Consider the following 20,400-nt stretch of genomic DNA (forward strand, 5'->3'; position numbering starts at 1 on the left):
AGATCTTTAATCAGTATTGTTGTGTTAATTCGCCCCTTCGTAGAGATCTTTAATCAGTATTGTTGTGTTAATTTGCCCTTTCGTAGAGATCTTTAATCAGTATCGTTGTGTTAATTTGCCCCTTCGTAGAGATCTTTAATCAGTATTGTTGTGTTAATTTGCCCCTTCGTAGAGATCTTTAATCAGTATCGTTGTGTTAATTTGCCCCTTCGTAGAGATCTTTAATCAGTATTGTTGTGTTAATTTGCCCCTTCGTAGAGATCTTTAATCAGTATTGTTGTGTTAATTTGCCCCTTCGTAGAGATCTTTAATCAGTATCGTTGTGTTAATTTGCCCCTTCGTAGAGATCTTTAATCAGTATTGTTGTGTTAATTCGCCCCTTCGTAGAGATCTTTAATCAGCTACAAATCCAAGATGGTCCTGAGGTCCATCCCGGAGCTGCTGGACGACTCCTCCAGCCACATCTCCATCGCCGTCCCCAAACACCAGAAGGAGGGCTCGCCGTTACCGTCGTCCTCCTCCGACTCCGACGAGGACCTCGACGAGCTGCCCTTCATCCCCATGCCGCTGAGCATGGAGTTCTCCGGCTCCCGGGTCTCCCTGACCGACATCCAGAGCGTCGACGAGAAGGAACCGGGGAAGCAGAACGGAACCTCGAGTCCGGGTCACGTCGTCCAGGAGACGACGACGACGTCCGACCCGGCGGGAGGAGGCGATAATAAAGACCAAGGCGTGGTGGACCCCTCGGGCCGGGCCGCGGCCGCCCGCCTGCGGGGGAAGAAGTCGTCCCAGGAAAACGACAAGGGGTCGTCGGACGACGACCAGCCGCCGCCCGCGCTGCCCCAGAGGTCGGAGATCTCCAGACGCCCGCTGCTGCGCCGCGGCTCCAGCGTGGAGTCGGACACGGCGGAGCCGGCGGCGGCTCGCCGCAGAGGGGAGCTACGGCGGGGCGGCTCGGCCGACAGCGCCTTGGCGCTGCGCATCACGCCCGAGGAGGGAGGAGCGGGCGAGGAGGAGGACTTCAAGAAGAAGGTCCTGAAGAAGGCGGTGTCCATGGAGCTGCCCAGGCGGAGCGCCAGTCCGGGCGGCGGCGGCGGCGGCGCCACCATGAGCCAGGAGGACTACGCCCTGAAGCTGGAGCAGATGAGGCAGCGGCTGCTCCGCGGGACCGCCGTGGACAAGAAGATGAGCGGCCTGCGAGGCCCCCTGCTGGAGACGCTGGGCGGCATGGGAGACGAGAAGCAGCGCGCGTCGTCGCTGGAGCGCCACGCCCGCGGACTGCAGCGCCTGGGCCCGCCCCCGCCGCTCACCCGGGCCGCCACCTGTGACTCCTCCTCCTCCTCCCAGAGGGACGACGCCTCCCCGAAGCCCAAAGTCCTCCGCAAGAGCGCCTCCTTCAGCCAGGGCGACTCGGAGCCCATGCCGCTGCATCGGCGCTGCGGAGCCCCGCTGGAGATCCCGCTGGCGCAGATAGAGCAGCGGAGGCTCAAGGAGGCCATATCCATGTCCTCGCTCACCGAGCAGGTCCGGCTGGACTCTCGCCCCGTGACGCCCAGGGAGCCCTCGCCGAAGCCCCCCACCCCGGAGGCCGTTCGGGAGGAGAGTCCGACCAAGATGGAGTGCGAAGAAGAAGAGTCGGCGGCCGAGAGAGAGGTCAACAAGGCCGACGAGAAGATGGAAGGCGTGACCACGGACAGCAACTTCGACGAGAGGTCGAGCACCAGCGGCTTCTCGGAGAAGGACATGAGCGTCTCGGAGGAGCCCATGATGGAGTCGGAGGACGCGGCCCCTCCCCAGAGAGGGGAGACCCTCCTCGGGGACCAGAGCTCTACGCAGGAGGACAAGATGGAGGACGACAGAGACGAGGCCATGGAGGACGTGGAGGACGAGACGAAGCCCAAAGAGGACGAGGACCAGGAAATGGTGGAAGAGGAAGAAGTACGAAGTATGCCGGTTAGAACCTCTGAGATGGTCATCAGCACGAGCTCGGTCAGGGTCACACCGACCCAAGAACACCCGAAGCCCTCTGTGGCTGCGGCCGCACCCCCCCCAGCCCCGTTGGTGCTCCCGGAGCCTGCCCGCGTGGTGCTTCCGGACGGCAGGACGTCGGCGTATGCGAGCATCATGCAGACCATGCAGCCTTTAGGCCCCTCTACTCCGGTCGCTGTTCCCACGGCGGCCCAAACATATGCTCCTCCTACACCGGCACACGTCCCTGCCGGCGCTCCCTCCGCCTTCCCCGGCCCGTCCAAGCCGGTCGTCGCCGAGCACGCGGCCGTCTACTCGCGGGTGGCGTCGCCCGAGATGATGACCAAAGAACCCAGCCCGCCGCCTCCTCCCCCTCCTCCTCAGAGAGAGGCCTCGGCGGGAGGCGACTTCCAGGACATCACGTCGGAGGAGGTCTTCGAGGCTCGCTTCAAGAAGCGCGAGTCGTCCCTCACGAGGAGCCTGAGACGTCTGCCCTGGTCGAAGAACGAGGAGAAGACCTCCTCGGACGCCACCACGGAGTCCCCGGAGGAGATGTACCGGCCCGGGCCCATCGGCGCGCCGTTGGAGATCGCGCAGCGGAACCTGATGGAGAAGTCCAAGTCGGTGCAGGACCTGCGCGAGGCCCAGAAGGACCAGGGCTTCATGAAGAGGCTCTCCATGCGCCTGAGGCGGGCGCCGTCCACCGCCGACGTCAAGGAAGAAAAGCCCAAAGAAGAGGAACCGGCCGCTTCCACTCGCAGGCTCTCGTGGACCCTCGGCGGCCGAAAAGGATCTCAAGAGAAGAAGGACGCGACGGAGGCGACGCAGACGGTGGACGCCGGCGTAGCCGACGCCGCCCAGCCCGAACAACAAGACGACAAGGACCTCAAGAAACCCGACGAGTCGCCCGTGTTGGCCATTCGCAGGAAGATCGAGTCGACGGTCGCCGGGATCTCCTCCAGGATCCGCAGCTACTCGGAGGAGAGGCGGACGACGACGACGTCGGAGGAGAAGGAGCAGAAGAAGACGCCCATCCTGTCGATGCTTCGCCGGTCCATGTCGGAGAGCCGCGGCATGAAGGTTCCCCAGAACCAGCTGGCGGCGCAGACCACCACCAACGGAGGAGCCTCGTCGGAGTCTCTGGACTCCATGTCCAGCCTCAAGTCGGACACATCCAAGGGTACGAAACCATTTCCCTTGATTCACTTTAGGCCTTGTTCAAAATCTACTTTGGAGATAAATGGCGATTTATTATTTAGGCCTGACGTTTGCTCTGAAAGAATATGTATTCAAAGATTTGCGCCACATTTTCACGATTTTTCAAAAATAGCAGACCTACAAGCTCGTAGCGCGCCACTCGGTGGCGCGCTATGAGCTTGTAGATCTGCTATTTTTCAATAGCCAAAGTATAACATAATGCTTAGTTAAAACAAGGTGCTGTTAACATAATTAGTTTTAGTTAAAACAACAAAAGGGGTTCCCACCCAGAATGGGTTAATATGATTAAAATTAAAATAACTTTTTAAAGTAATTGTTTTCATGATATTCTTTTTTCCAGAAATATAACACTTATGATTTCTTTCAGCGTTAGGTGTAATGTTCTCTTTACAACCAGGTGGTGCGGAGGTGGAGCGACGGTCTCGCTGGGACCGCTGGGGCCTGACCAGAGGAGGGAAGACCAGAGACAAGACCATATCGCAGCCCGACCTCCCCTCGGCCATCGCCAGAGATCCCTCCCTACGCTCCAGGATTTACTCCAAGCTGGCTTCTGGTCAGTTCCTAGTCCTGCATGTACAATTGAAGTTCCTCCATTTGAAGATGAACCCATTCTGACCTGAGATCAGATTCTAAAAAAATGTCTTCTACATCCTGACAGTTTTCAGAAAAAGCTATGTTTCTATGTCAGTCGATCTTTGATTTTTTTTTTAATAGCAGACCTACAAGCTCGTAGAGCGCCACTCGGTGGCTCGCTATGAGCTTGTAGATCTGCTATTTTTCAATTGCTAAAGCATATAACATAATGCTAACACCAAAAGGGGTTCCCGCCCCAAAATGGGTTAAAAGTATAATGTTGTGTCAACCAGTAAGACTAATATGGATGCTTTCTATAAGGGATATCAAATCAAAACAAATATAGGTCTTTCCCATGTCCTTTTTGTAAACAAAATTTTTCCAATAAGCAATAAAAATAAAAATAAAATCCTAACATAGGCATAACAAATTTTAACCATGCTTGAATTCAATAGCTAGATCATAGAGTACATTTTTATTTGACCCTTTTAGATTTTGTTCTGATGATGGATTGTGGGGGTGCATACTCTAGTTTAGACTAGTCATTGGTTAGACATGGGTTAAGGTTAGGTTTAGGGTGCATACTTAGTTTAGACTAGTCATTGGTTAGACATGGGTTAAGGTTAGGTTTAGGGTGCATACTTAGTTTAGACTAGTCATTGGTTAGACATGGGTTAAGGTTAGGTTTAGGTGTGCTGCCCCGTGGGAGGATTAGGGTGAGGGTTTGAGATAGGTTGTAGTTGTAGGACTAATGACTGGTCTAACCAATGACTAGTCGTAGGTTTTCTCATGACAATAAAGCCCTTTGAATTGAATTGAATTGAATTGACTAGTCTAAACCAAAAACTGTCTAAACTAAGTACTGCACCCGGATTGTGTCCCATTTCTCCTAGACTTCCCTCCTGTTTTCCACATCAAGTTGAGGGACCACGTCCTTCTGGAAGGAGACCCAGTGACTCTCAGCTGTCTGCCAGCAGGCAGCCCCCACCCACACATCTCCTGGCTAAAGGGTAAGACCGCCCTTTTACAATAGTGAGGTGAATTAGTAGCCTCGGAAACCCAGACGTTATTTCCAGGGAGAAAATAAATGTCTGGGTTTCGAGTCCACTTCAATTCGGCATAGAGTAGTAGCGCAAACGTCGATCACTCTCTGCTGATTTCTGATCGTCTGCGTCTTTGTTAAATTGATTGATTTCAATGTCTTCTAAATCCTGACAGTTTTCTGAAAATAGAAACAAAAGTTTCTATGTCAGTTGTGGTCAACTTTTTCATGCCAAAGAAGACCCCCAGATTTATCTGAATTTGGCCGCAGACCCCCATCTGAAAATATGTAGTTTCAGGGACCCCCCCCCCCCCCCCAGAAGCAAAGGTATGAGTTAAAACGTTCATTGTGAAAGAATATATTCAAAGATTTGCGCCAAGCACCGTTATACAGTGTATAATATGAATGGCAGGAGACAGGAGTGGTTTTGCTTCACATTCTCTTGTTTTGAGAGTATAACCCATTCTGACCGGGCACCCATTTTGGTGTTAGCCTCATGTCGTGCTTTAGCTATTTAAAAATAGCAGATCTACAAGCTAATATCGCGCCACCGAGTGGTGCGATACGAGCTTGTAGGTCTGCTATTTTTAAAAAATCGAAGAACGACTGACATTTTTTAGAATCTGATCTCAGGTCAGAATGGGTCAATCAGACCAGTGTGTGTCCAGTGGAAACCTCGTATGAATCTGATCTCAGGTCAGAGGTTAAACTATAAAGCTATAAACTATATAGCATGACTGGGAAATGGAATCCTTTCAGATTTCATCATTACAATGAAAGGGGAAACATTTTGCAACGAACGCCATGTCGTAACATTCTGTAGAGAAGCTTACTTAGAAGTGTACTTGTGTCATCACGTTCAGTATTATGTGTTGCTGAATATTAACCGATTTTGGGGGCGGGAACCCTTTTGGTGTTTTAAGCATTATGTAATACTTTAGCTATTGAAAAATAGCAGATCTACAAGCTCACTCGGTGCCGCGCTACGAGCTTGTAGGTCTGCTATTTTAGAAAAATCGTGAAAATGTTGTGCAAATCTTTGAATATACTGTATATGCTTTCGGAGCGAACGATTTGAACTCAAATATTAGCTTCTGGGAGGTCCCTGGAACAACATATCTTCAGATGGGGGTCTGCAGCCAAATGGAGATAATTCTGGGGGTCCTTGACATGAAAAAGGTTGAGCAAAGGTTGAGAGCACCATTAACGTTTTCTGAAAACGGAGAACTTAGAAGACTTATTTTTCTCAGGTCGGCCTCAGGTCGAAATGGGTTATACTGTTTATGTGAAAGCCAACCCCGTGCACCTCTTTTCTACATCGCCGTTCATCATTTTTACCACATTGACCAGAGAAATAAATATGCCACTGTCCCGTCTCCGAACCAAATTGTTCCGTTTAGCTTTGCACCTACTAGCTCTGAATAGTTTTTAGACAGTTTAAAGGAGCGTTTCAGATGACATAACTTTGACCCTGCCTGTAGAAATGTGTGGCAGGATATTGCAAGCGGTTCTGTCTGTCTGCCTGTTTGTCAATGAACCACTTAAATCCTGTATAGTTTGTCAAATAGTGAAAATAGCAGATCTAAAAGGTCACAACATGTTGTGTTGCAACATGGCTGTGAGCTTGTAGTTCTGCTATTTTTGCCAAATGTTCACCTATTATGACATGAACAAATAGGAATGCTTCATTTTTGAGTCAAGGTCAAAAAAAGGGAAGGGTGCACGGCACGATTCCCACAGTCTGTAGTGCTGTCTCCTCACAGCTAGAAGGTCCTGGGTTCCATTCCCACAGTCTGTAGTGCTGTCTCCCCACAGCTAGAAGGTCCTGGGTTCCATTCCCACAGTCTGTAGTGCTGTCTCCTCACAGCTAGAAGGTCCTGGGTTCCATTCCCACAGTCTGTAGTGCTGTCTCCTCACAGCTAGAAGGTCCTGGGTTCCATTCCCACAGTCTGTAGTGCTGTCTCCTCACAGCTAGAAGGTCCTGGGTTCCATTCCCACAGTCTGTAGTGCTGTCTCCTCACAGCTAGAAGGTCCTGGGTTCCATTCCCACAGTCTGTAGTGCTGTCTCCTCACAGCTAGAAGGTCCTGGGTTCCATTCCCACAGTCTGTAGTGCTGTCTCCCCACAGCTAGAAGGTCCTGGGTTCCATTCCCACAGTCTGTAGTGCTGTCTCCTCACAGCTAGAAGGTCCTGGGTTCCATTCCCACAGTCTGTAGTGCTGTCTCCTCATAGCTAGAAGGTCCTGGGTTCGTTTCCGGCTGGGGACACTGGGAGTGTTCTCTCCTCCGCGTCATCAGTGCCCATACCCGAGGCGGGGTTGGCAAAAGGGCCTTTCTGTGTGGTGTTTGCATGTTCTCACCGTGTCCCCTAGGGTTGGTACCCTCACAAAAAACATGCAGACATCCTGGTCTCTATACTGCCTCCCCCTGGCCAGCCGGGGCGCCTGATGGAGGGGAAAGGAACTGGTCTCTAAACTGCCTCCCCCTGGCCAGCCGGGGCGCCTGATGGAGGGGAAAGGAACTGGTCTCTATACTGCCTCCCCCTGGCCGGCCGGGGCGCCTGATGGAGGGGAAAGGAACTGGTCTCTAAACTGCCTCCCCCTGGCCAGCCGGGGCGCCTGCTGGAGGGGAAAGGAACTGGTCTCTAGACTGCCTCCCCCTGGCCAGCCGGGGCGCCTGATGGAGGTGAAAGGAACTGCTTGGAATAACGTGCTCCTTCCACGCACTACGTCCAACCGGGGAAACTCTCCCCCCACTGTGAGCGGCTTGGACTCCTCATGCATAGAAGGAGGCATGAGGTCAGTCCGTTGCTCTTCCAAATCCAAAACAAAAGATGGATTTGGACATCCAGGTGCATTTCCTACAGTCTATTTATGTGTTTGTCATTCTGGTTTCCACAGACAAGAGGCCGATGGAGATCGACGCCAGGATGAACATGATCTCCTGCCCCGACGGTCGCCAGCTGCTGATGATCATGCAGACGACCAAGAAGGACGCCGGCCTCTACGAGTGCGTGGCCACCAACCCGCTGGCGGCGGTCTCCTCCTCCTGCACCATCTCACTGGCCCGTAAGTTACACCACCGACCCCCTGGTGGCGCTGTTGTCCTCCTAATGCACCATCTCACTGGCCCGTAAGTTATAACTTACACTATACACCACCAACCCCCTGGTGGCGCTGTTGTCCTCCTAATGCACCATCTCACTGGCCCGTAAGTTATAACTTACACTATACACCACCAACCCCCTGGTGGCGCTGTCCTCCTAATGCACCATCTCACTGGCCCGTAAGTTACTTACACTACACACCACCAACCGCCTGGTGGCGCTGTCCTCCTAATGCACCATCTTACTGGCCCGTAAGCAGGGTTGGGAAGTAACGGATTACATGTAATCCGTTACTGTAATCAGAGTAAAAAAAAAACGTAACTGTAACGTCTTAGAGTACATTTTAAAATGTTTAATCTGGATTACAGTAACGGGGGTGTTGTAACGGGGGTTACATGAGGATTACATTCTCCCCTTCCCCTCATTAAACTTACAAACAAGTTATAAATTATTATAACACTAAACGGAATGGATTGGAGTTGAGCGCAGCGTGCACCTCTCTGACTCTGTGTAAAATCCTCACAGTGGAGGCTGCTGCTGGCGGTGTTGCCAATTTGCGAGAGAAATAAGCAACCAGGTCTATGAAAACAAGCCCAAAAGAAGCGACTATAAAAGGCCACACGAGCACTTCAAAGCTATATATATCGTCCATTAAACAATGTGCATATTTATATATGTTGGCTATTTGAAAATAGACGATCTACAAGCTCACAACCGTTCTACCATTATTTACAAGCAACTTCAGAAGAATAAGCCCAATGTGGCTTATAATAATCAGACCAGGCAACACTGCAGAGATACTAGATAGGAGAGCATATGATATATTGGATTAGGGATAAATAATGGGTAGCGCAGTCTTCTCTTTTAGGTCAAATACAATGAGGCTTTTTATTTAAAGAGTAGCCTACGGGGTATAAATATAATTGTATAGGGCTGAGTTATTTGTAGACTATATAAATTAGTCTTTACTGTCTAGTCAATGTTTTAAACTCATGCCATGTCTATCTAAATGAGTGTCAGCCAGGAATGTCAAAAATAGTTTTTATTTGCCACTTTGACCACACATGGATGAAGTTGTTGGTTGTCAAAGTTGTTGGTTGTCAAAGTTGTTGGTTGTTGTCAAAATGGTTCTGTAGGTCAAGATGCATTTTTCTTATGATCTGTTATAAGTTGACACAATGACTCTACAGTAATGTAACTGTTCAGAGAGGTCAAATTCTTAACAATGAAATGACCGTAACCATATTTCAGTTGTCCTTATCTTAATTTCATAGGCTCAACATTCTTGTCTATCAATGGTAAAACTTGTATTATCTAATTAAATTGAGTTTTACTTAAAAGTAATCGAAAAGTAACTGAAAGTAACTTGTAGTTACTTTTTAAATGGAGTAATCGGGATTACGTTACTGACTACATTTTTAGCAAGTAACTTGTAACTGTAGGGGATTCCTTTTTAAAAGTAACCCTCCCAACCCTGCCCGTAAGTTACTTACACTACAACACACACTGTTGTTTTCTATTTTAGTTTTAGTCCCCTTGAATAGTTTTCATTTAGTTTAGACAAATTGTTTGACTGAATGCCATACGATTTTAGTCGACTAAATCTACAGTTGATTTAGTCGACTAAAATGAGTTTTGGCGGGCCTTGATGACATCGTAATGACTGATTTTACACAATGCTGATCACACAATAGCAGATCTACAAGCTTGTAGATCGGCTATTTTCAGCATTCAAAAAGTGTAAAATTACTGGATATTTTGTCCCTTCCTAACATTTTAGTCTAGTTTTTATTTGTTGACGAAATTGTCAATATATTTAGTCTTAGTTTTAGTCACCATAGCTTAGTTTTAATTTAGTTTCCATTTAGTTTTCATCAGTGAAAAAAGGTAGTCGACGAACATCTTTCGTCTTAGTTCTAGTCGATGAAGTCAACACAGCCTACACATAATAGTACACACTAAAACACCATTGGTTCTTCAGTACAGTAGGTAGTGGCTCTCCCAGAAGTCATCATTTTTACCACATTGACCAGAGAAATAAATATGCCACTGTCCCGTCTCCGACCAAATTGTCCGTTTTGCTTTGTAACTATTAGCTCTGAATAGTTTTAGACAGTTTAACCCATTCTGACCTGAGATCAGATTCAAAAAATGTCAGTCGTTCTTCGATTTTTTTCAAAAATAGCAGACCTACAAGCTCGTATCGCGCCACTCGGTGGCGCGATATGAGCTTGTAGATCTGCTATTTTTCAATAGATAAAGCATAACATGATGCTAACACCAAAATGGGTGCCCGTTCAGAATGGGTTAAAGGAGCGTTTCAGATGACATAACTTTGACCCTGCCTGTAGAAATGTGTGGCAGGATATTGCAGTCGGTTGTGTCTGTCTGCCTGTTTGTCAATAATAACCACTTAAATCCTGTATAGTTTGTCAAAGATCGAAAAGGTCACAAAACGTGTTGTTTTGCTTTCGGCAGCAAATTTCTATTTTAGTTTTAGTTACATCTTTCGGAGTTAAAGATGTATATAAGGGTCCATTTGGTTACCAACTTTCTATCATGTTGGTGGGACTAAATGGCACTATAGAGCAGTGGTTCCCAAAGTGGGGTCCTTGAGGGAGTTCCAGGGAGTCCCCAGCTAAATGATAGTTTGGACCCTTTTGGGTCTATAAATCAATTAACATTGATTTTACAATATAAATCGGGGGTCCCAGAGATAGAAATGACATTAAATGGGGGTCTGTAGACTAATATGAATGTCAAACTGGGGGTCCTTGAAATTAAACGGGTTGAGGATCACTGCTAGAGCTGTACAAATGTTCTCTTATGGGGGTCCGCGGGCTCATCAGTGTCAATTTGGGGGTCCTTGACATGAAAAAGGTTTAGAACCACTGCTATGGAGAACACATTGTGCTACCAGTGTTGTTTTTGGCAGCAAATTTCTATTTTAGTTTTAGTCATAGTCTCGTGAATAGTTTTCATTTAGTTTTAGTCACATTTTAGTCACCTGGAATGTTTTAGTGTCCCAGAGTCAACTAAGTGTCATAAGATTTTAGTTGACTAAATCTACAGTTGATTTAGTCGACTAAAATGTGTTTTTGCGGGCCTTGATGCCGTTGTAATGACTCATTTTACACTTGTTGAAAATAGCCGATCTACAAGCTCAGTGCGACGCATTGTGAGCTTGTAGATCGGCTAGTTTCAGCATGCAACCAAGTGTATAAAATGTCTTATACTGGATCTCTTGTCCACTAGTCCCTTCCTAACATTTTAGTCTAGTTTTTATCTGTTGACAAAATTGTCAACACATTTAGTCTTAGTTTTTGTCATCATAGCTCAGTTTTCATTTAGTTTCATTTTTCGTCTTAGTTTTAGTCGACAAAAACAACACTGGTACACATGAGATTATCAGGTTTACATTATGATTCTAATACGGTATCCCTTTGGGTCTTAGATTATCAGGTTTACATTATGATTCTAATACGGTATCCCTTTGGGTCTTAGATTATCAGGTTTACATTATGATTCTAATACGGTATCCCTTTGGGTCTTAGATTATCAGGTATACATTATGATTCTAATACGGTATCCCTTTGGGTCTTAGATTATCAGGTTTACATTATGATTCTAATACGGTATCCCTTTGGGTCTTAGATTATCAGGTTTACATTATGATTCTAATACGGTATCCCTTTGGGTCTTAGATTATCAGGTTTACATTATGATTCTAATGCGGTATCCCTTTGGGTCTTAGATTATCAGGTTTACATTATGAGTCTAATACGGTATCCCTTTGGGTCTTAGATTATCAGGTTTACATTATGATTCTAATACGGTATCCCTTTGGGTCTTAGATGATCAGGTTTACATTATGATTCTAATACGGTATCCCTTTGGGTCTTAGATTATCAGGTTTACATTATGATTCTAATACGGTATCCCTTTGGGTCTTAGATTATCAGGTTTACATTATGATTCTAATGCGGTATCCCTTTGGGTCTTAGATTATCAGGTTTACATTATGAGTCTAATACGGTATCCCTTTGGGTCTTAGATTATCAGTTTTACATTATGATTCTAATACGGTATCCCTTTGGGTCTTAGATTATCAGGTTTACATTATGATTCTAATGCGGTATCCCTTTGGGTCTTAGATTATCAGGTTTACATTATGAGTCTAATACGGTATCCCTTTGGGTCTTAGATTATCAGGTTTACATTATGATTCTAATACGGTATCCCTTTGGGTCTTAGATGATCAGGTTTACATTATGATTCTAATACGGTATCCCTTTGGGTCTTAGATTATCAGGTTTACATTATGATTCTAATACGGTATCCCTTTGGGTCTTAGATTATCAGGTTTACATTATGATTCTAATACGGTATCCCTTTGGGTCTTAGATTATCAGGTTTACATTATGATTCTAATACGGTATCCCTTTGGGTCTTGCAGGTCTGCCCAACCGTCCCGGGACCCCCGAGGTTCCTCAGCGGTACCAGAACACGGCTCTGGTTCTGTGGAGACCCTCGGACACCATGGCCCCGTGCACCTACTCTCTGGAGAGGAAGGCTGAGGGTCCGTCAGCACAAACAACCATTCAATGTTATTACAATTAGTTATCATTTCAAAGCTGCTGTCCCTAACTTATTTGAACCAATCTGTATAGTAGCTTATGTTAACCCATTTTGACCTGAGATCAGATTCTAAAAAAATGTCTTCTAAAATACTATGTTTCTATGTCAGTCGATTTTTCAAAAATAGCAGACCTACAAGCTCGTATGAGCTTGTAGATCTGCTATTTTTCAATAGCTAAAGCATAACGTAATGCTAACACCAAAAGGGGTTCCCGCCCCAAAATGGGTTGAAACACAAATAATCATTCAATGTTATTAGATTAGTTATCATTTCAAAGCTGATATCCGTAATTTATTTTAACCAATCTGTATAGTAGATTATGTTAACCCATTTTGGCCTGACGTCGACGTTTAAAAAATGTCTTCTAAATCCTCCAGTTTTCTGAAATAAATATTTTCACGATTTTTCTAAAATAGCAGACCTACAAGCTCATAGCACGCCACCGAGTGGCGCGCTATGAGCTTGTATATCTGCTATTTTTCAATAGCTAAATTATAACATACAATTATAACATAAATTATTCACATAATAAAAGGGGTTCCCGCCCCAAAAAATGAGTTAATAGAAAATAACATGTATAACGTTTTTAATAGAATATAACATTTCTACCATAAGGTCCTTTATCTTGATATACTTTGACGCTTGATAAAGACCTTTATACGCTCGAAACATTGCATTTTTTGCCAAATAAAGCATTGAAACGTGAGTGGCGATGTTCTAGATCTAGATGTTCTAAGTTTCACAGTTTGTCTCAGCAGCACCAGAATAACGGAGGCTGTGCGTTGGTTCTGGTTCTGTGCGTTTCTTTTCTCCAGCTGAGCCCAACTGGCTGATTGTAGCTACAGGAGTTGCAGACTGCTATTTCAATGTGGTGGACCTGCCAGCAGGGGGCGCCTTCAGGTTCAGAGTGGCGTGTGTGAACAAGGCTGGCCAAGGCCCGTACAGTAACCTGTCGGAGGCGGTCTGCCTGGACACTGCAGGTGTGTATTATTATTATGATAATAATAATAATAAATAATAATGATGATAATAGCCCATTTTGATATTTTTATATCCTGACAGTTCTCTGAAAAAGCTATGTTTCTACGTCAGTCGTTCTTCGATCTTTAAAAAATAGCAGACCTACAAGCTCGTAGATATGTCAGTGGTTCTCAACCTTTTTCATGTCAAGGACCCCCAGAATTCGATTTGCACCACATTGTCACGATCTTTCAAAAATAGCAGACCTACAAGCTCGTAGCGCGGCACTGAGCTTGTAGATCTTCTATCAAATGTGAATGCATTACACTACACTGACTACAGTTATCTACTATGTACTGAGGAACGTACATGACAACATCGTACCGGGAACGCCCACTGAGTGGCAGAAAACGTCTTTCTGGCCTTGCCAGCCCATTCATCCAAACAGAAAAGTCTTGTCTGATTGCATTAAACAATGTTAAACTCACCAACATTGCAGTTGTACAAAAAGCTTGAATTATCCTCTTTCTATCTGCAACGTTTTTGTTTCATAAAAACCCACCATAGAAATGTTATGAGCTACTTTCTGTCAAGAAATGCCCTGCATTTGATTATGTTTCTAAGTGTCAGAGTTTGGAAGTGCTTGTTTTCAACAACACAACATTTTGCTGCCTCCTGCATTATGTGACATTTAGAAACAGGTGGTACGGCAGGACGGTTGAGTGATTTACAACGAGCGCTTCCAAACTCCAACCCTCCATGCTGCTCAATGTTCTGCCACTCAGTCTAGATGAGGGGGGGGTGTCCTGATGGGAAAACCATGCCTGTGCATAGTCTATATTCATGCAGAACATTGTTTGACACCGCTGGACAAACGCACAACATAGCTTGTAGTATATACGGTATACACAGAGATCTACTGTATATTAGATAGCTTTTATTCTGGTAGTCCTAAGGGTGATTGAGGGGGTCTCCATGAGGCTCCTCGGCTTGTCAAATGGACTCATACAGTTCTGTAACTCAGAGACCAAAGACCAAAGATTGAGAATCGATGTTCTGTTAATTGTTTCGTTCATCTCCTGTCCTGCAACAGAACCAGCTAAGTCCAGTGCAACCGTAGTGGTGAAGACAGCACCCTCTACTGCCCCTGTCCAGCCTGTGGTCAAGACAGCACCCTCTACTGCCCCTGTCCAGCCTGTGGTCAAGACAGCACCCTCTACTGCCCCTGCCCAGCCTGTGGTCAAGACAGCACCCTCTACTGCCCCTGCCCAGCCTGTGGTCAAGACAGCACCCTCTACTGCCCCTGTCCAGCCCGTGGTGAAGACAGCACCCAGCACTGCCCCTGTCCAGCCTGTGGTCAAGACAACAGCCTCTACTGCCCCTGCCCAGCCCGCGCCCAAGACAGCAGCCTCTACTGCCCCTGTCCAGCCCGCGCCCAAGACAGCATCCTCTACTGCCCCTGCCCCTGCCCAGCCCGTGATGAAGTCTTCGATGACCATTCCCTCCATTAAAGCCAGCCCTAGCAAGCCCACGGCCTCCCCAGCGGTCCCGGCGGCGGCGGCGTCCACCCACCCTGCCAACGCAGCCGCCGCCCCGTCTGCGTTGGCCGCGTCCGTTCCTCCGCCTCCCGCCAAACCCGCTGCCACCGGCCCCCCATCCTCCTCCTCCTCCTCCTCCCCTCCTCCTCCTCCTCCTCCTCCCGCGGTGGCCCAAGCCACGCCGGCCAAAGCCAAGACCACCCTGAGCATCAACATGAGCAAGCCTCAGGTCAAGCTGGCCGTGCCCCCCGTGGTCCCGCCCAAGCCCAAGAGCCCCGTGACCACCAAGGCTCCGCCCACCCCGGGCCCCGCCCCGGGCCCCGCCCCCGGCCCCGCCCCCGGCCCCGCCCCCGCCACCATCGGGAAACCCATCTCGTCCGTTCCGACGTACGCGCCGACGGCCTCTTCACGCGTCACCCCGCCCTCCACACAAGGTTATTATTATTATTATTACCGTATAATAGATTTGGATTTTTTTATTTTTGTTTTTGTGTTTAGTTCGTTTTGAATGTTTCTTTACTAGTTCAGTTAGTTTTCATTAGTTTTTTTGAGAGCGGATTTGTTTGTTTTTATTAGTTTTTTGAAAATGCTAATAGTTTTAGTGTTAGTTTTAACACTTTGAGTACTTTGAATAGTTATTTGTCAGGTGCAGGATTGAAAAGGTTTGTATAGGTGTGTAATAAAAACTTAACAAAAGATAACATTTAAAAATGTATTCAGTTACAGATTAACCACAAATCAAACCACAAACCATTTTGACTTTAATTTCAGTTCGTCTTAGTTAGTTCGTTTTGTAAATTATAGTTTTGTAATAATTTTCTTATTGTAGTTTGTATTGGGGTGCATACTTAGTTTAGACTAGTCATTGGTTAGACATGGGTTAAGGTTAGGTTTAGGTGTGCTGCCCCGTGGGAGGTTAGGTTTAGACTAGTCATTGGTTAGACATGGGTTAAGGTTAGGTTTAGGTGTGCTGCCCCGTGGGAGGTTAGGGTGCATACTTAGTTTAGACTAGTCATTGGTTAGACATGGGTTAAGGTTAGGTTTAGGTGTGCTGCCCCGTGGGAGGTTAGGTTTAGACTAGTCATTGGTTAGACACGGGTTAAGGTTAGGTTTAGGTGTGCTGCCCCGTGGGAGGTTAGGTTTAGACTAGTCATTGGTTAGACATGGGTTAAGGTTAGGTTTAGGGTGCATACTTAGTTTAGACAAGTCATTGGTTAGACATGGGTTAAGGTTAGGTTTAGGTGTGCTGCCCCGTGGGAGGTTAGGTTTAGACTAGTCATTGGTTAGACATGGGTTACGGTTAGGTTTAGGTGTGCTGCCCCGTGGGAGGTTAGGTTTAGGGTGAGGGTTTGAGATAGGTTGTAGTTGTAGGACTAATGACCGGTCTAACCAATGACTAGTCTAAACCAAAAACTGTCTAAACTAAGTACTGCACCCATTTGTATTTATTTTATTATTATAATTCGTTACTTTTCGTTAACTACAACAACCTCCACAGCGACCCCGCCACCTACAGCGGCCTCTCCCCCTGCCCCCGCGGCCCCCTCCCCCGCCGCCCCCCCTCCCGTGGTGCTGGTGTCCAGCCTGACGCCGGTGGCGACGCCGTCCGGACGGGCCACGCCGTCGGGACGGGCCACGCCCACAGGCCGGAGGACGCCGCTGGGATCCCTCCGCCAGGGAGTGCCCCAGAAGCCCTACACCTTCATGGACGAGAAGGCCAGGTCAGCGTTTAGCTCAGTACTGTTCACACTCCATCATGGCCCGTAGCACTTACCCTACGCCCTTAGATAGCACTTACCCTACCCCCTTAGATAGCACTTACCCTACCCCCTTAGATAGCACTTACCCTACCCCCTTAGATAGCACTTACCCTACCCCCTTAGATAGCACTTACCCTTAGATAGCACTTACCCTACCCCCTTAGATAGCACTTACCCTACCCCCTTAGATAGCACTTACCCTACCCCCTTAGATAGCACTTACCCTACCCCCTTAGATAGCACTTACCCTACCCCCTTAGATAGCACTTACCCTACCCCCTTACGACCAAGCTATACCGGGCATGTGTGCGTTTGACGTAAGCGCACTGCGCGCACAAAGTATGCGTGCGAAATGACCCGGCTACACCAGATCTGTGGCGCGCGGCAGATTTGTGCGGGACCTTCCGGGAGGATATATAGATACGCGCGCATGGGGGCATACGCACAAACTTAATGTAAGTCGCTCTGGATTAAGAGCGTCTGCTAAATGCCTGAATTGTAAATTGTAGCTCCTGTATACTGTATATTTTTACTGTATATTACTGTATACTGTATTCATCAATCATCATGTCATTTGGCAGTGTGTGTATAGGATATGGGAAACAGACCTTATGGTTAAGGCAAAAGGACAACTTCCTTTTTTTTCCAACCAAGGTTCATGTTTTAGGTTGTTATTAGAGAAAGTAAAAGATAAAAGATAATTTGCTGCTTTCTTTCATTTTAGGGGTTTTAGCTGGTTTTGAGCATGGCGCTAAATAGCCTGTAATGTATTTGTTTACAACATTTTATTAGCAATTTATTTTTTCATTATTTACTATAGTACAAGACCCCAATAAATTACATCTGGCCACAAAATATCACAGGATCTACTGAATGTGAAGGTAGCCTACTGGGGGGAAGCCACACACACAATAGGCTCAATATGTCAGTTTGACACATTCAGTAGATCCCGTGATCTTTTGTGGCCAGATGTAATTTCTTGGGGTCTAGTAGGACTACTATTTGTCACATACATTGCTGTATTAAAATGTGTTCTCCACATTTTACCCATCTCTTGGAGCGGCGAGCTACAGCCTTGAATCACCTGTAGTTGATCTAACCCTCCAATCCAACCATTAGATAGATACTTTGTGTCCTTTCGGAAAAAAAATTGTGCACAGCAGTCATCAGGATATACATAAAACATATGGAAACACACAGATCACACGGTACATAGACAATAAAGAAACAGTGCCAACAGAAGGCCACCAGTCATAGTTCCAAGAGGCATCACATCACACTTTATGCACGGAACTGAGACGGGGCCTGCTTGTTCATGAGTCCTATACTTATGGGATTACACATTATACACATTGATGCCGAGTGCCAAGCAGGGAGGCGTTGGGTGACGGGTCTCATTGTCTTTGGTATGACTCGGCCGGGGATCAAACCCCCGATCTCTCCAGTTTCAGGTCGGACACTCTAACCACAAGGCCACTGAGCTGGTCTAACTGGAATCTAGCTGGAATCATTTTAAAAAGACAAAACAATAACACTATTATAGAAAACATCCTCATAGTTTTTTCTTTCTTCCTGCTGCGTCTAATAGTTTTTACGGTTTAGCAGGTGGAAGTTTCTTGACTCGTTTCTTGTCGTCACACACAGGGGTCGCTTCGGCGTGATCCGCGAGTGCCGGGAGAACGCCACGGGGAACCTGTTCATGGCCAAGATCGTCCCGTACGAGGGCGACAACAAGCCCACGGTGCTGCAGGAGTACGACATCCTCAAGTCTCTCCACCACGAGAAGATCATGGCCCTGCACGAGGCCTACGTCACACCGCGCTACCTGGTGCTCATCTCGGAGTGCTGCAGTGGCAAGGAGATCCTCTACAGTCTCATAGACAGGTCAGTGGATCCTCTACAGTCTCATAGACAGGTCAGTAGATCCTCTACAGTCTCATAGACAGGTCAGTGGATCCTCTACAGTCTCATAGACAGGTCAATAGATCCTCTACAGTCTCATAGACAGGTCAATAGATCCTCTACAGTCTCATAGACAGGTCAGTAGATCCTCTACAGTCTCATAGACAGGTCAGTAGATCCTCTACAGCAGGGATGTCAAACTCAAATACACAGTGGGCCAAAATAAAGAAATTGGTAGAAGTCGAGGGCCGGACTGTGTTTCAACACACGGGCACCGCGGTCAGGAGGACCTCCCTGGCAAATAGCAAAAAAGTAAATGCATTTCAAACTGAAAATGCATTATTATTATTAAGCTCAGTTTCCTGTTCTATGATCCTCACAAAGCAGGACTTGTAGTATTTTGGTGGTCCGTGCAATATACCAGAGGGCCAGTTCTAATACTAATTAAATATCATTCCGCGGGCCAAAGATAATTCACCCCTGCCCACTTTGACAGGCTGGGATGGCTTAGGGTCGACGACAGAGTACAGCATCTTGCAATGGGTCTGGTCCACAAGACTCGATACACCACCAAGATACCCATGTACCTGTCTAAATACTTCCTTAAACATTCACCAATAAGTAATTACAATAAACATATAATCCAAGTGTTACTGCATCCATCCATACATACATACATACATGCACACGTACATGCATATATATAAGAACAATAATTAAGTTAATCAAGTATAGCCCGAGACAATCAATGTGCCTCATCCTCCACTCTGTAATAGTTAAGTATGTCATATTTTATACATCCTCTTAAATTAAATAATCTTAAATATAATCTTAAATATAATATATTATCTTAAATATAATCTTAAATATGTCCGGGCGGAAACGAACGACTCGGAAAACACAATAGTTCCGCTTTAGAGAATTGATTGATTAATTGATTGAAATATTTATTAACAGTTTGCAGAATTACAGTACATTTCAAGCACAAACTCAATACAAAGACTGTTAATCCATTCTGAACGGGCACCCATTTTGGTGTCAGCATCATGTTATGCTTTAGCTATTTAAAAATAGCAGATCTACAAGCTCATATCGCGCCACCGAGTGGCGCGATACGAGCTTGTAGGTCTGCTATTTTTGAAAAATCGAAGAGCGACTGACATTTTTAGAATCTGATCTCAGGTCAGAATGGGTTCATCAGACCAGTGCGTGTCCGGCGGAAACCTCGTATGAATCTGATCTCGGGTCAGAATGGGTTAACTGTGAGTGGACGACCCAGTTAAGCATTACACTTGTTTGCAACAGGGTCCATCTTGTTCAATTCATCAAAACATTTAGAGACATACAAATAGACACTTCTATATAGTTAAAGAACAGAACAGGAATTCATCATAAAGGAAGCAAAAGGGAAAAGATACATTATACAGTGAGGGGAAATGGGGGGGGATTCAGATTTTACAGGGGCCAGTTTCGAATTGCAGCCATCCGTAGGTGCCCTTTGAGAGCGGTTTTGAAGGAGTCAAGGGATTCACATGTCTTAATGACTGTTGGCAGGGCGTTCCACATTTTGGTGGCATAGGAGCGTCCCTTGTTTGTGTCGAATCTGGGTTGTACATGGTTTCTTGTTGCACTCCATCTGGTGTTGTGGGCTTCGTTTACATTAAGGAAGTATCTAGACAAGACATAATCGTGGTTC

The 20,400-nt window shown here is 46.5% G+C and overlaps 1 protein-coding gene across 1 annotated transcript in view; it reads left to right on the plus strand.

Annotated features, from left to right (window-relative positions):
* LOC310867192 (striated muscle preferentially expressed protein kinase-like) overlaps positions 1-20,400 on the plus strand; it is a 119,423-nt gene that overhangs the window by 83,826 nt on the left and 15,197 nt on the right. Inside the window, 9 exon segments of the mRNA XM_083777055.1 lie at positions 388-3,148; positions 3,584-3,739; positions 4,653-4,769; positions 7,700-7,867; positions 12,362-12,484; positions 13,360-13,524; positions 14,598-15,476; positions 16,541-16,763; positions 18,447-18,686. Of these exon segments, the coding sequence (XP_083633181.1) occupies positions 388-3,148; positions 3,584-3,739; positions 4,653-4,769; positions 7,700-7,867; positions 12,362-12,484; positions 13,360-13,524; positions 14,598-15,476; positions 16,541-16,763; positions 18,447-18,686 (4,832 nt within the window).

Source organism: Protomyctophum parallelum (assembly GCF_964188405.1).
Source record: "Protomyctophum parallelum genome assembly, chromosome: 11".
NCBI lineage: Eukaryota > Metazoa > Chordata > Actinopteri > Myctophiformes > Myctophidae > Protomyctophum > Protomyctophum parallelum.